The sequence below is a fragment of the Vigna angularis genome, chromosome 8 (genome assembly GCF_016808095.1).
Source record: "Vigna angularis cultivar LongXiaoDou No.4 chromosome 8, ASM1680809v1, whole genome shotgun sequence".
Classification (NCBI taxonomy): domain Eukaryota; kingdom Viridiplantae; phylum Streptophyta; class Magnoliopsida; order Fabales; family Fabaceae; genus Vigna; species Vigna angularis.
This window is the reverse complement of record NC_068977.1, coordinates 10,748,303-10,765,306: the sequence shown is the minus strand read 5'-3', so window position 1 is coordinate 10,765,306 and position 17,004 is coordinate 10,748,303. Positions and strand designations below refer to the sequence as shown.

The window sequence follows — 17,004 nt, the reverse complement described above, 5'->3', positions numbered from 1 at the left end:
TCAACTATGATGGCATAAGACTTATTCTTGACCGAGTATATGTTGGCTTACTAAATCGACATGTATTTGGTTTAGACATCTAAGCTTCCTACCAAAATTTCTCTTGGCCCTAGTCAAACATCCTATTGAAGATTCTAAATTCCCTATCGACTACCTAGTTGAACAATTTGCAGAACCATTTGTTACTTACCTTGTTAACTTCAAATGGGCATAAATAACTAAGAGCTTTTCTAGCAATAACTTTGAAACGTCAAGTCTATGATGCTTAAAATTATTATCTACGATTATATTTAATCTCATCTTTTGAGAAGTACTCTTACTTGTAGATCTTTGTTCATTAATGAATCACTTGAACCTTAGGATTTCAAACCCCATGTGATTCCTCTACCTCTAGCAAAAGGACTTTCCCACCAACCACAAGTCCTAACAAATTAGGTACCATTTTGGTCGCCCCTCTTTTCGTAGATTCAATTGCCATCTTGTTCCTCAATTGGTGGAACATGTCTTTTGTCCCTAACTTAACTTCATGTTGAGCCATGTAACTTACAAATTAAAAAACACCTTCAAAGCTTAAAAAAATATCCAAGTTACAAGAATTTTAAAACTTAAAGAATAGGCCAGTCATTAGTTGTGGAGACAGGTAAATACAACAATACTTTTACTAGGTAGTGTGCAATGTAGCTTGTCCAAGATACTCAGGATCCTTTTATCCTTGTCAGACATAATGTCCTTTGGCCATTCCTTATATATAAAAGGATCATATGTCCAATAGAAAAGCAACTTAGGCCTATTATTCTCATCATAAAAATGACACTGGCAAGTAGGGCTTACTACAACCCTTAAAAGTATATTCTTATATTTCTTAAACAATTAGGAGTATGTGTTAAGTAGACAAGTACCCAATTGGTTAACTAAAGATAACCACATAACGGGAGACCTCAAACAAGTAAGTAGGTAGAAGTGAAGAAAACATTAAAGTGTCAACAATAACTAAAAAGCTCTACATACCAATCTAAGGCTTGGAGGCAACCCAACTACTTCGATGAAGTTGGGTGGATGAAACATTAAGAAGATAAAAACTCGTGGTGAACTCGTCAAAAGATAGCCAAACATGAAATTGAGTAAAAAAGGTCATACAAACAAAGAAAAGGTTATTTTCGTCCCCTTCACAACCATGACATACATTGTCTATAGCACAAATCCTCCTAAAAATATTGGATCCTCCATCTCCTCATTCTTAAACATATATTTATTGTTTAACCATGAGTTCAAGATGGACAACCACCTAAACTTGAAAAATTATATATTAACTAAGGGATCTACCTACTAATAATCTCCTCAAGAGTAAGTCATTCTCAACAACCTCCTTAAGAGGATCTTCATAATTCTTTATGATCACCTGTCGAACTTCTCCCTGAACCCTTGATGATGCATTGGAGGGTGACAAAGCCTCGCTTCTATCACTACCCATCCCTTTCCAAAACCTATATTAGAACTATGAGACATACTTGTTACTATTCAACGCTAAAGTATTGAACACTTTTTTTAAAAAAGGTGCTCAAATAAAAAAATGAATCTTCTATTTATAGCAAAACACTAGCAACCTTTCATATTCCAACCCCTCAAGTCCGAGATGAGTGACTCTTAGCTTCACACCTAGCTATGTTTTTAATTCAAGTGCATTTGATAGTTTATGCAGTGGTGTTTGGATTTTTAATTCGTTTTGGAGGAATTTGGATTTGGATTCAACTTTTAGCTTGTGGATTGCATAGATTCTCCCTCCTTGCTTATGGCGCACCGGTACCGAAACACCTATTGATGTACGTTTGGCAAGTGTACCAATCATAATTGTAGTAACAAAATATCGTCCTCTGGGATTGAATGAGTTGAGTACCAGTTTACTAACTTACTTAATTTTGAGTGATGAAATTTATCTAGTGAAATGATGAACATAAACAAGTGATGGAAATTCAAATGATATAAACAATGTTAGAGAATTGATTTCATACCTTTTCATATAATTTCCTCCCCTTTTCAATCGATGTGTAAATTATAATTATCCCCTTGAGTTTATTTAGAGCTTGTTTACCCCTAATCCCTTAGTAGGCAACGTATCCCTTGAATTTGAATCCCCAATCCCTTAGGCCAATTACAAATTCAACAAGATCATGAAAAACAATCATATCTCAATTCAAACTAACTAGTCCTGCCCAATTTCCCAATTGTGACAGCATCTAATCTGTTCTATTTATAAACGCAAGCAATTCCCAATCTCCCAACTGTGAAACTGCTCATAGAATAGACATTAAAACATAAATAGAACACTGGGATAATTAAAATGAACTTAACATCAATTGAAAAAGGTTCAGAAAATATAATCCAAAGCACTACATTAATCCACTAACAAAAGGAAATTTAGTTCTGCATAATGGAAAAGAAAAATCAAAAAAGCAAAAAGTTCCGCAAAAAGTTGCAGCAAAAAGCTCCAAGAAGAAGATGAAGAAGAAGAGCCCTTTGTTGTACGTGAATCCCCTTTTTGTATCCCCCTTCCACGTGTTGTTCCTTCCTCTCCCATCATTTCCACAAATTCCTCCTTTTTAGGAGAGTGGTTTTCCTTTTCCCTAACTTCCTCCAATTTTCCTTTAATTTAATCTCTTTAAATCAGTCATAAAAGAGATCAATAACTGCTCCTGGAAACTTTCACAGCCCATGGAAAACTCCCCACTCTGCCTGTGTTCTTCTCTGCTTTAATTCTGTTTTCTTACGTGAATCCACAGATTACTCCACAGGTTGTGGGAACTTTCACAGCACAGTTGTTGAACTTTTTGTTTTACAACTCCATTTAGAAGCAACATCCACAGGTTGTGAGACTGTTCACAGCTTGGTTGTTGAACTCTCTGGTTTCATCTTGGTATCTTGTACATCAATTCTTCCCAAATTGTGATTTTGGCACTTAGAATCATCAATCTACAATAAAAACACAAAATGCCAATGTATGATCCGAAACAAAGATAATCCATGACTAAATCCTTCAATGAATGCAATTATGTATGCAAATGACCTAAACTAAGACATGAATGCAATTACATTTACTCATACACCACCTATGCAAAAAGGATTTAAGAACTGTAAATTTTACTTCCCGATAATGAATTCCCGAATAACATTTTCACATTTTCGGACTGACCTTTCCAGAAAGCACATCTACGCTTATGGATTTCTCTTTCCGTAACACATTGAACAATATAATACGGAATTCATTTTTCGGAAGTCTCATGGTGATTTCAATTACTTTTGTATTGAGTTTTTTTGGAATGATACTTTTTTCGAAAACCTTACCTTCAACACTTCACTCACTATGCACTTCCAATAAAGCTTTCCAGAAAAACCCACGAGAATTCATAGTCACCACTATATCTACAAAGGTGATAACTTTCATGTAAAATAAACAAGGGTAAAAACTGAATTTTAAAGAATCATAGGGTGCATGTAAAAATTGATGAGGATGCAGGAAGCAACGGTCACATATGGTATAGAACTTGATTACATTCTTGTCTAATATGAAAGTTTTTCCTTGAGTGTTTCTTCCTACACCAAAAGTTTACCTTGCAAGTAGATTTTGGATTTGAAAGTATTTCTGATAGTATAATCCAAAATGTATTTTATATGCTAGATTGTGCATTTCAAAATACTTTTCAATTCAAAATCACATTATATTATGTTAAATAACTTAAAATATGTTACAAATTTGTCAATCCACAAAAGGTATTCCACCATCCAAATTCAATCACCACAAAGAAGCACCTCCAGTGACATGTGGAAGACCAACTCAAAGTGACGAACATCACCCGTCCAAAGCCCTAAACCTTCCGCACACTATCATATTTTTGAAGCAGGGGTGTTTTTGGGATTAAAAGTATGAGGTCTAGGAAGAAAATATGGGGGTGCAGGAAGAAATTATCTTTCTCCTTCGCTACTGATTGTCAATCTCATTTGACAAACAGGTTTTTGGTTTTTTGTTTTTCTTTTTTCTTTCTTCTTCTCTGTTATTTATATACGAGTAAAATCAAATCAAATTACTTTAGCAACAACTCTCAATAAGTTATTCCCATCGTTTATCAGTATTTTGCTTATTAATAAAATAGATTCAATAAGTAATTTAATTTAACAGGAACTTAAAGAGAAAAAAATAGAGAAAAAAAGTTGAGAAATGAGGAGGAGAATTTTATAATTATCCCTAACATATATATATATATATATATATATATATATATATATATATATATATATATATATATATATATAATTGATTAATTAGAATTTTAATATTGCCTATTCCAATATTGGAATGTGGCTGATCTCAAGTTTTAATTTTATTAATTAAATTTTAGAGTATATTGTGTCGGATAAAATGGTAAAGTATTAGATTTTTTTTTTTACTAAAAATATGTCTATTATTGTGGTATGTGATAGATATAATTGATGTAATGAAATTGAAGAGACCGAATTGAACCCATGAAAACTAAATATACTATTACTGAACAAGGCACTTTCTTCCTGCACCTTGTAACTTTTGTCTTTATAAAAAAAATTTCCCATGTTTTTTATTTTAGATTATAATTTCTGAAAGTCATATTTATTTTTAAATTATACAATATGAAAAGTAAAAATAAATTTTAGGTTATATAATTCAAAAACTTTTTTCTTAAAAAAAATACTTTTAAATTCTACCATCTAAAACAAAAAGTATTTTTAAATTATGTAATCCAAAAGTGAAATAATTTTATTGTGCAATACAAAAATAATTTTAAAAAATAATAACTTTAAAATAAATCTAATAGTTATTTTTATTTCAGATTAGATAAATTGAAAATTATTTTTAGTTTTTAAATTACATAATTCAAAATTTATTTTTTTACAAAAAATTTAAATTATATAATCCAAAATTATTTTTTATTTCTTGATTACACAGCAACATATTTCAAATTTTAAATTACACAATTTAAAAATTAAAAAAAAAACTTTTAAATTATGCAAAGAAATTGGCATCCAACAGTTATGGTACATGAAGACAAAATGGCAATTAAGTCATTTTCTGACCTGAACTATTATTGCTATATGATAAAAATTTAATAAAGACACCAAAAGGAAAAGAATGAGCAAGAAGATGGTGGAAGAAACGAGAAGGTTTCGAAAATGGTGGAACATCAGCAAAAACTAAAGAAACTCCATGAACCTTCAAGATTTTCACTCTTTCTCTTAATAAAAACCTACCACATCCCAAAAAAACCCAATTGAAGATCACCAACTACTTTCTCTCTCATTTGATTTTATCTTCCAAAAGTTTTCATCTTTGCTTTCTAAATTGTGTGTTGAATACAGAAATAAGCATGTCTCTCATTCATCAACTTCTTGGTGATGAAACCTACGACCCTTTCCTTTCTATGATCAACAGGTGTCCTGTTCTAAGCACCCCAACAGATTGGAAAGAGACCAAGGATGTTCACATCTTCATATCTGACCTTCCAGGGATGAAGAAAGAAGATGTGAAGGTCGAGATTGATGAAGGAAGGGTGCTTCACATCAGTGGTGAGAGAAAAAAACATGTTGATGATGATCATGCTGATGACAAGAACATCAAGTGGCATCACGTTGAACGTTTCCATGGCAAGTTTCAAAGAAGGTTCAAGCTTCCAGAGAATGCTAAGGTCGATCAAGTTACGGCTAGCATGGAGAATGGTGTTCTTGTTGTCAGTGTCCCTAAGCAGGAGGTCAAGAAACCACAAACCAAGCTGATTCAAATTGAAGGAAACTAAGAGAATTTCGGAACCTTCCATGGCAAATTCAACACTAGACTTTGTTGTTGTTGTTGTGTGTGAAAGATGTGTGAATTAGAAAATAAACGGGTTTTGCTATATACCTTACATGTTTGTGACATTGTTCATTGTTGTGTTTTGTACTGTGTTTGATATGATCGTGTAGAGTGTTATATATATATATATATATATATATATATATATATATAATATATGGTTTACTTCCAAAGTTCTTGGAGTTATGATTCTAGTTTCAATGTTTACTTTCTTTATTATAAAATGATGTATAGATTGGTTTACTTCCTACGTTCTTGGAGTTGTTATTCTAATTTCAATCCTTACTTTCTCTGTTATATAGAGTGATACTTACAAGGAATCTTTTATGCACATATTTAGAAATAAGCAGTTAATAATATCAAATGGAAAAGAAATATTCAACCTTCTAAAGTTGAATTTATTTTAAAAGAAATATCCTAAACTTTAATTTTATCTTAATTCATCTTTAAATTTTATTTTATTTATAAATGGATATATTGAATTTTAGCTCTTTTAATTACTCTAACTTGAAGTTTATTTATTATTTTGAAATAGAGACCTAACATTTTAGTATTATCCTCTTTAGTTTTTAAAACTTTTCAATTTATTATACCATATTCGAGTTAAATCATTTTCAATAAATATCCAATAACTTATTAAATTTTGTATCATTTTTAATATAATTAATTTTTAAAATATATTAAAATTTGATAGAAATAAGATTAAAAAAATATTAAAGATCTCTTTGATTTGTTAATTTTTAATTTTATAATGTTATAAAGTTTTTAAATTGATAAGCTTAATTAAATTGTTGGACTACCTCTAGTGTTTATATTTCCCAAAAAGAACTATATGAGTGATAGCATCGACCTAAGGGACACTTTTGATGATTAGTTTTTAAAATTTGAATTATTGAAAATATCTTATGAGAAAGACGAAGAAAAAGAAAATGAAGAAAAGAAAGAGAAAGATGTTAATGGTGATGGTGATGGTGATTTGGAGATAGATGATGATAATGTAAATGTTTACAATAATCGTTTTTATATAATGGACCATTATATAAAATTAATCAACATTTTTATTCGTTCCAACCAACATAACGAATTTACAATATTTTGTAGTGTCGGCTTGGCCCATGCCATATTTAATATTAGGGTGTTATTCCCTCCACCACCACATTTTCCCCCTCCACCTCCCCAATTCTATTACATATTTTTTGAATTACAAAACTAACCTTTTATAATTACAAAAATAACCTTTTTACTTTTTAATCCTAATTATTTACTTTAACCCTAAAATCTATCTTTCTACCCCTTCTCACCCACCTCCCAACCCTATCAGATTCTCACCCAAACTTCATCACATCCGTTTCTCATCTTCCATTTTTCCTCCATATCCATTTTCTTTCTCCTTCAGCGGTTCGGCGGTGGGGGCGGTGCGCGGCGCGACAATGCAACAGTGCGGCGGTGCAGCGCGGCAGTGCGGCGGTGGTGCGACGGTAAGGTGTGGCGGTGCGTTCTCCCACAAGGTTAGTGATGATATTTTTAAATTTTTTTTTAAATGCAATGCATATATCTCTGTGCTGTGTTCTGTGCTCTGCGTTTTTTGCTGTGTGCGTGTGTTGGGAGAAAGGAAGAAGATAACCAGGCCAAAAACGGATGTCGGGTATCCGTTTGGATCTGAAACGGATGTCGACATCCGTTTTCCCTTAAACGAATGTTGACATCCGTTGACGGATGCTCACATACGTTTAAAGATTATACGGTTTAAAGATTATACTGTTTATATTTTAGGGTTTTATTACGCACCTTCACGCCTCTGAACCTCTCACGCCTCTAAACCATCACCTTGAAGCACCACCACACTCATGGCTGAAGATGAATTGCTTTCCCCACTTTCAATCTTAGTAAACACAAAGTCCACCACACTCTCACGTCACAATTCTATAAAAGAGAAGAAGTGAAACATGAGAAACAACCCAAGGACAGTGGAACGGAAGAGACAACCTGAAAAAAATAATAAAGAGAAAGAGGAAAGAATGATAAAGAGAATGAAAAAATAATATTAACCCTAAAATTTTAATAAGGATAAAATAGGAATGAAAAAATAAAAAAAAGGGTAAAAAGAGAATGGGGTGGTGGAGGAAGCAGGTTGTGGTGGTGGAAGGAGTAACACCCTTAATATTATTATTTTTTATTAATTTGTTATGCGTCCATTTAGAATGGGCTTAACCCATCTTTAATTAATGTTTTTATTTATTTATTAATTTTATCTATTTAGTGTTGACCTAACACATGCTAACTTTTTATTTTTAATTCAAAAATTAACTTCTTAACATCAGTGGAGTCCAATATAACTGAATTTTTTAACTTTTAAAAATCATTAAATTTTAGCGTCGACCAGACTCATTATTTCTTTTTGATTCAAAAATTAACTTTTTAGCATCAGCCTACCCTCTAACTAAATTTTTTATTTTTTAAAAGTTATTAAATGCTGGCATTGACTTATTTCACCAAACACAATTAGCTTCTATTATATGTCTAATGCTATTTTAAGGTAGCTAATTATTTACATTCTTGTAGTTTTTTATGTCTTCCTCCTAGTTTTAATTGTCTAATGTTTCACTAAAATTCAGTATTTGATATCTAGGTTGATGGATTTTTATGAGTTGACCAATAAAAATAATATGATATTTATGACAATTAAAATTCTAAATTAAACGTTAAAAATTGTCACAATTAAAAGTTTTAGTGGTTAAACCAACCACAAAAATTGCATATGTCAAAAGACAAGAATATTTTAACTGTATTTTTGCTAGAAAAAGGGGGAAAAAATCTAACAGTTAAATATCACTAAATTTACTCTTTTTCTTATAATTTATTATATTCTAACAATTAAAAACCGTCAGAAAGTATATTATATTTTATTATTGTTTAATATTTATTTATAACCACCACGAATTATTTAAAATATGTTTTAAAATTTTAAAAATTTCAATTATTAATTATTTTTTATTAATTTTAAGTAAATAATTAAATTATTTATTTTATTTAAAATTATTTTTTAAGATGATAAAAACAGTATTAATAATTAAATTTTCATTTAACCTAAACATCATAACTTTTTTATATACCACGCACTTATAAAACAACTATAATAGGTAAATTAATCAAGAGTCAAAATCACAAAAACTAAGAAATCAAATAGGCCATTAAATTGTAAATTTTACATGTTTTACCTTCAAATTTTACATATTTCTTAATATGATACAAATAAAAGGATTTCATTCCAGTTTTACATGTCTCTCACTATGAGCTCTAAGGCCATCAATCCAACCATAGCGACAAGAGTGAGGAAAATATATCTTGGGTAATTAATGTGAACAACTAAACTAGTAGTTAAATAGAATAATTTAATCATATATTATTTGTTTCGGCCGAACTGGAACGGAGAGGAAACTTCTACCGCTACAGTCCCGAAACACTCCTTCTCCTGTGTTCAGTGCTCCTTCCTTCGTCTCCGCCTGCTTCTCTTCCTGTTGTCGGTGTCTAGTGTGAGGGGGTGGACCTGCAATGGAAAAACTCCGACGCTCAAGTCAGAATGGGTTCTTTACCCGTTTATCATGCTTATCAGAATAGATGCATACCTTCCTTATTTATCTGATTTCAGGGAATATTCCCTCATTATGCACAGTCCACTGAGAAGTTAATGAAATAATGGTGTTTAGTATTGGCTGGCGCACTAGAGGTGGAGGGACCCACCACTTGCAGCTGTTACCTCTTTAGGTAAGCGGGAGACCCCTCCACTTTCTTCTTCAATTATTTGCCAGTCACTCCTGGGAGCATTGGATCATTATCAAGGTTGATCGGTGAAGACTTGCCGATTCTGACCGCATAAGGACCTGTCGAGACTGACTTGTCGAGGCCGAGCGGGAGCTTTGTCGTGGTCGACCGCGTGAACTTTGTCGAGGACGAGCGGGAGCTTTGTCGAGGCCGAGCGGAAGACTTGTCGAGACCGAGTGGAAGGCTTGTCGAGGCCGAGCGGGAGCTTTGTCGAGGCCGAGCGGAAGACTTGTCGAGGTCGAGCGGAAGGCTTTGTCGAGGTCGAGCGGAAGGCTTGTCGAGGTCGACCGCGTGGAAGGCTCGTCGAGGCCAATAGTAACATAGCTTTGTTGAGGTCCAAGCTTTGTTGAGATCCGTAGTAACATGCCCCCCAAGTCTGAGTTAATCGTTTGGCTTTTAGCCGAGCGGTTAACTATAAGACTTATGAGTTTGAGGGTTCTTTCCCCTTGTTTTAAGGAGTTTGATTTCAGAGTTTTACCTGAGAGTTTTACTGTCGGTCTTCAAATGTTTATAGAGGAGTTTGCCTCTTTTTTGAGCGGGTTGTACCGTCGTTCTTCAAATGTTTATAGAGGAGTTTACCTCTTATCCGAGCGGGATTTACCGTCGTTCTTCAAATGTTTATAGAGGAGTTTACCTCTTATCCGAACGGAATTTACCGTCGGTCTTCAAATATTTATAGAGGAGTTTACCTCTTATCCGAACGGAATTTACCGTCGGTCTTCAAATATTTATAGAGGAGTTTACCTCTTTTACTGTCGGTCTTCAAATGTTTATAGAGGAGTTTACCTCTTATCAACTTTCATTGAATATGCTTTTATTTAGCCTCTTCGCGAGCGATTGAATCGTCCTTAACTAGGTTTATTTTTTCAATAATAAGAGCATAAATAACAAAAAGCATGAATAAAATGAGGCTGAGTGTCCGACAACCAGTCGAGGTCGAGCGATCGAGAGTCCGAGGAGATAGAGCGGCCGAGAATTCGTTGAGGTCGAGCGCCCGATAATTAGTCGATCACTCCACGAACCGACCGTTCTCGTCTACGACTGGGACTGCGATTATAGTCATGTCGTCGTTCGTCTTTCCTGCTCGACAGGTCGGGGTTCCTCCTGGCGTATCCCTCCTCAGGGGGGTCGTATCTTGCTTCCTTTATATACCTTCGTAGATGTCCTGCCCGGATAAGACTCTCTATTTCATTTTTTAACGTGATGCAGTCTTCGGTATTATGTCCATGATTTTGGTGATAGTGGCAACTTCTTCTTTCGTCTGCATTTCTTGGAGATGTTTTCCTTAAAGGTGTTATAAGTTCTGCTCTGCAGGCTTCTTCAAGAACTTTTGCTCTAGGTGCATTGAGTGTCGTATAATGGTGAAACTTGAATGGCCTGGGAGACTCTCTATTCTTATTGTTATTGCCGAACGGTCGTTTGCTGTCCTTTCCACTTCCGCCAGCATCTCCTTCTTGTTGTCGTTTCTTCTGCGACAAACGCATTTCCTCCATCTGGATGAATTCAGCTGCTCGGTCTTGGAGTTCCTCCATCGTTTTTGGTGGTCGTGCATACAGTTTCTCTGCAAAATATCCTGGTCTCATACACGAAGGCAGATTATTAATAATAAAAGATTGATCAACCTCTCTAACTCGTCGTGCAGTTTTAGTATATCTCTTCATAAAGGCCTTCAAAGTTTCTCCTTTCTCCTGCTTAGTGTTTATTAAATCCACTGGTGTTATCTCCTGTTTTCGATTGGACGCATATTGTCTCCTAAAGAGGTCTTCCACAGTAACGAAACAATCCACTGAGTTGGGAGGAAGAGTATGGTACCATTCCAAAGCCTCTTCCTTTAGTGACAATGAGAATGCTCTACACATGATAGGGTCACTGTCTGTATAAAATGCCATTGAATTACTGAATGTTCTTAAATGATTGTCCGGATCAGTCGAACCATCATACTTATCTAATACGGGGGGAGTCCTTTCGGGCATTGGCGTCTGCATGATAGTTGACGTGAAAGGCAATAAACTGGTTGGCCGGGCTGTTTGCAGGAGCGCTGGCTCTCCTCTAGCCCATCCGTTCGGGATTGTAAGATCCTTGAAAAATATTTGTAAGTTAAATACTAGATATAAAAAAAAAAAAGTGAATAGTAAATTGTGAATAGTAAAAGGTGAATAGTAAAAAGTGAATAGTAAAAAAAAAAAATATTTTTGGAAAGGATAAGTGTTCCACGTAGCTTTGAGATCAGAATTTATCAAATTGCAAATAAAAAATTATTTTTGTAATAGTAAAATGAATAAAAAAATGAATAGTTAAAATGAATAGTAAAAATGAATAGTAAATTTTTTTGCTATAAATAGCCAAGGGGGGGAGGCTGAAAATTTACACCAAAGAACTTAGAAAATTTTTGAGAGAAGAGAGTTGGAAGAATTTCAAATTTTTCAAAGGGGATATTCTGGAAGTTTTCAGAGGACGAGGGGATTAAGTCTGTAATAGAGGTAAGGGGAGCTAACTTTGAGTATTTCCTTTTGTATTATCTTGAGTCTTGGATATGCTATATTTTGCTTTTTCTGATCTTATATCTTGAATATGGAGTATTTTGTTTTTGTATGATCTTAAATTTTAAATGAGAGTATGCTTTGTGTTGATATCCAAGTGTGATAGTTGTAAAATGTAATGTTGATTATGTTATGCCACTTGTATGTTATTAGTTGTTTATTTTTTTTGTATTTTGGAAGGATTAGAAATTGTCTAACCGGCTCTGCCAGATTCAATTTCTTGTTTCCCCAAACATTCTATTGTTTTCCTTATTTAATTTTATTGTATTTTGGAAGGATTAGAAATTGTCTAACCGGCTCTGCCAGATTCAATTTCTTGTTTCCCCAAACTTTCTATTGCTTCAGTTATTTATTTTATTGCACTTTTGGAAGGATTAGAAGTTGTCTAACCGGCTCTGCCAGATTCAACTTCTTGTTTCCCCAAACTATTTATTGCTTTACTTATTTATTTTATTGCATTTTTGGAAGGATTAGAAGTTGTCTAACCGGCTCTGCCAGATTCAACTTCTTATTTCCCCAGACATGTATTGTTCTTGTTATTTAATTATATTGTATTTTGGGATGGATTAGAAGTTGTCTAACCGGCTCTGCCAGATTCAACTTCTTGTTTCCCATGAATTTTTATATTAAGATTATTCTTATGATTGTCAAATATTGTATTCTTCTATGACCATTTATAGTAATATCTTATTATGGGTAATTGTTTATAATTATCTTGTATGAATTCTATCATGAATGAGTTTCTTGGTTGAAATTGATCTTGTTGGAAGGTCTGGAGTAAGGATTCTGTAATAACTTGTATATGAGTATTAAATAGATGTAGTGATACTATTTGAGGTTGTTGTAAGAGGAAGTAAAAATATTAAAATTAGGCATTTTAGATTTAGAGCATAAGCGAACAAGGTAGATAATTTAAATAAATAAATTGTTAATTATTGAAGGCCTCCCTTTGTTGGTAGGATAGAGGAACCTTAAAAACCTGAGTTGGCACATCCCTGATCATAGAGCAGCCCTGGCCTGGTCCAGTCAGTTGTGACTAGTCATATGTGTTGGCGTCGAAGGTGAGTTTGATGCGTTCAGACATCTGGGTCCTCTCCGGTGACCAATTGGGGTAAAGAAAGATCTCTAATAGGATGAAATTAAAATAAAATAAGTTAATTGGAGATGCATAAAGTTATCATGGTAAAAACTTCATATATATTTTATTTATCGTTACATTGAGTTCAGACTTTAATACTTAGTGGCTAAGATATGATGAAATGTTTTGGCTGATCTATGAATCTTTAATTGGTAAAAATATGTTGAGTTATACTCGTTATGGTCAAAAATGAGTTTATAATATGAAGTATGATAGCTGGCGATATGTTTAATTTATTGACACCAAAATAGGTTATTGTCAAATTATGATTAGAGAATGAACATGATTGAGTTATGTGGAGAAGAGGTTATGAATTGTTGATTTGATGAAATGTTGGAGTGGATAAGAGAGTATGAAATGTTGATGTGATGAAATGTTGGAGTGGATATAAGAAATTATTGCTTATGAAATGATGTTTCCTACGGGAAGTAGTACGTTCGGTTATACCATGAGAGCTTGGTATGAACAAAGTAACACCTGAGGTTAATGAAAGCAGGCAGCAAGTGGTCTGACCATAAGGCTTTGACATAAATATGTGGTTCATAAGTTTTATAGAAGCAGGCAGAGAGCGGTCTGACCATAAGGCTTCAGAGAGTAAGACATAGTATATAGGTGAGGCTTAAGGAAGCAGGCAGAGAGCGGTCTGACCATAAGGCTTCGTGAGTAAGCATAGTATAAATTGTAAGGTTTATGAAATTGAGGAAGATGATTTTGATAATGATGAATTAATGACATCTGGGTAATGATATTTGAGTAATTGTAGAAATAAATGATTAAACTATTCTTATTACAAGTTTAATGATTAATTTGATATGGTTGGCTTACCCTTATTTGTTTATGCTATGATCATATAACTCATGTTATATGTGATTAGATAATGTTGCAGATGTGGTTGAAAAAGCTTAGAGATGAGAGAGATGATGGGGAAAACCTTTCATGGATTTTTGTAAAAAGAATAAATTTGTATTGGGAAGATTATGTTGTGTAAAATTTAAAAGTTGAAATGTCAACGGTGAAGACTATATTGTAAAATATTTGTAAGTTTGGTATTGTACTTTAGAGTAATTGAAATAAAGTTTGATTGTTTATATGAGATATCGAATTAATTTAGTCTCTACTATCAGTAATACCCTTTAAAATATTTGGGTGTTACAGGGATGACGTGATTTTGGCTTACCTCATTGGCGTTTTCCCGATTGGAAGCAGACCGCTCGGGAGGTTCCTGCTCGGCCCTCAGCGCTCTTATCTCCCCCTCATGCTTCCGCCGCATCTCCTGCTGAGCGTGTGCCTGCGCTTGTATAATCTGCGCCTGTGCTTCGATCTGAGCTTGCAACTCTCTGATTAAATCTCTGGTGCTCTGCTCGTCCATATTTCTTGTAGTTACCATTGGGTGTCTTCAATCTCTGGCTTTACGTGGTTTCATGGGGATGCCACTCGATCCCCACAGACGGCGCCAAAATGTTTCGGCCGAACTGGAACGGAGAGGAAACTTCTACCGCTACAGTCCCGAAACACTCCTTCTCCTGTGTTCAGTGCTCCTTCCTTCGTCTCCGCCTGCTTCTCTTCCTGCTGTCGGTGTCTAGTGTGAGGGGGTGGACCTGCAATGGAAAAACTCCGACGCTCAAGTCAGAATGGGTTCTTTACCCGTTTATCATGCTTATCAGAATAGATGCATACCTTTCTTATTTATCTGATTTCAGGGAATATTCCCTCATTATGCACAGTCCACTGAGAAGTTAATGAAATAATGGTGTTTAGTATTGGCTGGCGCACTAAAGGTGGAGGGACCCACCACTTGCAGCTGTTATTGGCTGGCGCACTAAGCGGGAGACCCCTCCACTTTCTTCTTCAATTATTTGCCAGTCACTCCTGGGAGCATTGGATCATTATCAAGGTTGATCGGTGAAGACTTGCCGATTCTGACCGCATAAGGACCTGTCGAGACTGACTTGTCGAGGCCGAGCGGGAGCTTTGTCGTGGTCGACCGCGTGAACTTTGTCGAGGACGAGCGGGAGCTTTGTCGAGGCCGAGCGGAAGACTTGTCGAGACCGAGTGGAAGGCTTGTCGAGGCCGAGCGGGAGCTTTGTCGAGGCCGAGCGGAAGACTTGTCGAGGTCGAGCGGAAGGCTTTGTCGAGGTCGAGCGGAAGGCTTGTCGAGGTCGACCGCGTGGAAGGCTCGTCGAGGCCAATAGTAACATAGCTTTGTTGAGGTCCAAGCTTTGTTGAGATCCGTAGTAACATTATTATTATTATTTATTAAGATATATCATTTTAAAGCAATATTAATCTATAAACTACAATCTAGAGACATAAAACAATATACACATTACAAACTATGCATTTTGAGCAGTAGGATGAAGTTGATAGAGTGAAGATTTTGAAACACGTTTATTGTACTTGGCTATGAAAGCTTCAACTTTCATATATAAATATTGGGCTCAGCAAGCCCCAGTTACCCCTGGAATCAAGGGCATCATAATACCTTCCTCTGGGCTTCCTAGAAGATATTAAAAATAGAGAAGAAATTGGAAGAAGACTTCTTCTGCCTATTACCTCCCATCATTGTGGTGTTGTTTTGGCTAACAATGATTGCAATAAACTAGTCTAATTTTAAAATTAAACAAAATATCTAAATTTAAACTTACCATATATTTTATCCACAAGAATTTGATCAATATCTATCAAAATTTGTGATGTATTTGGATTTATAAATTTGAACGTTTGATTATAAAGTGATGATGTCCTAGAACTCAAAGTTAAAATCAAAATTCAATGACATAAAGTGTGTTGGGATTAGGTTGAGCTTTATAAGATTGAGGTTGTTTCATAGTGAATTTTTCTTAAGCCACATCTTCTTTGCTTGAGTTATGGAAGAAATATTTTAATTTTGTTGAAACCATCTTTTGAGTGCTTATGTAGTGATTCAGGAGATCAAGCTCTTGTCCTATATTTTTGCTAATACTACAAAAATTCATTAAAAAATATATTAGTTTGGTACACATGTTCATATCCAAATGCTTTTAGTTAATTCTAGATAAAAGGGAGTAAAACCTTATTATATGCAATATAATCAATCAAAAGTGCTAAAATGTATGTGAATTATAGGTAAAACGAACACTTATCACAATCTCCCATTTAAACCTTTTTTGTTTTCAACAAAGCAATTTGTATTTTACAAAAGACGAGGTACTGCAAATGGTTAGACTTAGAAGTTGTAACTTAAGACTAAAAAAGAAAGTTAAATATTAGAAAGTGGTTTTTAAGTCTAACTCAACCCCACAAAACCGGTTTTTAAGGTAAGGTTTGCACCCCATTTATATATTATAAATTGGCCTTATCTCTAGTTGACGTGAGACTTCCAACACACCCCTTTCACACCGAGGTATAGACATCTCGAGTGTGAGAGTAGAATTAATGGGTGGTCCGATAGCGAGTGAAAGAGAATGCACACATAGATCTCGCTAGGATAGGCTCTAAACATGGCTTTGATACCATATTAAGAAGTGAGTTTTAAGCCTAATTCAACCCCACAAAACTGACTTTTAAGGTGAAGTTTGCACCCCATTTATATATTATAAATTGATTTTATCTCTAGTCGATGTGAGACTTCCAACATTAAAGGAGATGTAATC

The 17,004-nt window shown here is 34.4% G+C and overlaps 2 protein-coding genes across 2 annotated transcripts; one reads left to right on the top strand and one right to left on the bottom strand.

Moving 5' to 3' along the window:
* The first annotated feature begins 5,182 nt into the window (after positions 1-5,182).
* On the top strand, positions 5,183-6,105 carry LOC108345352 (16.6 kDa heat shock protein). Its single transcript, XM_017583951.2, has one exon. The coding sequence runs from the start codon at positions 5,391-5,393 to the stop codon at positions 5,814-5,816; it is 426 nt and encodes a 141-aa protein (XP_017439440.1). The 5' UTR covers positions 5,183-5,390; the 3' UTR covers positions 5,817-6,105.
* Positions 6,106-10,695: 4,590 nt separating this feature from the next.
* On the bottom strand, positions 10,696-14,759 carry LOC108344437 (uncharacterized). The gene is made up of 2 exons (XM_017582883.1): positions 14,550-14,759; positions 10,696-11,772 (listed from the first exon to the last, which is right to left on the bottom strand). The coding sequence occupies exons 1-2, from the start codon at positions 14,757-14,759 to the stop codon at positions 10,696-10,698; spliced, it is 1,287 nt and encodes a 428-aa protein (XP_017438372.1).
* Positions 14,760-17,004: the final 2,245 nt, after the last annotated feature.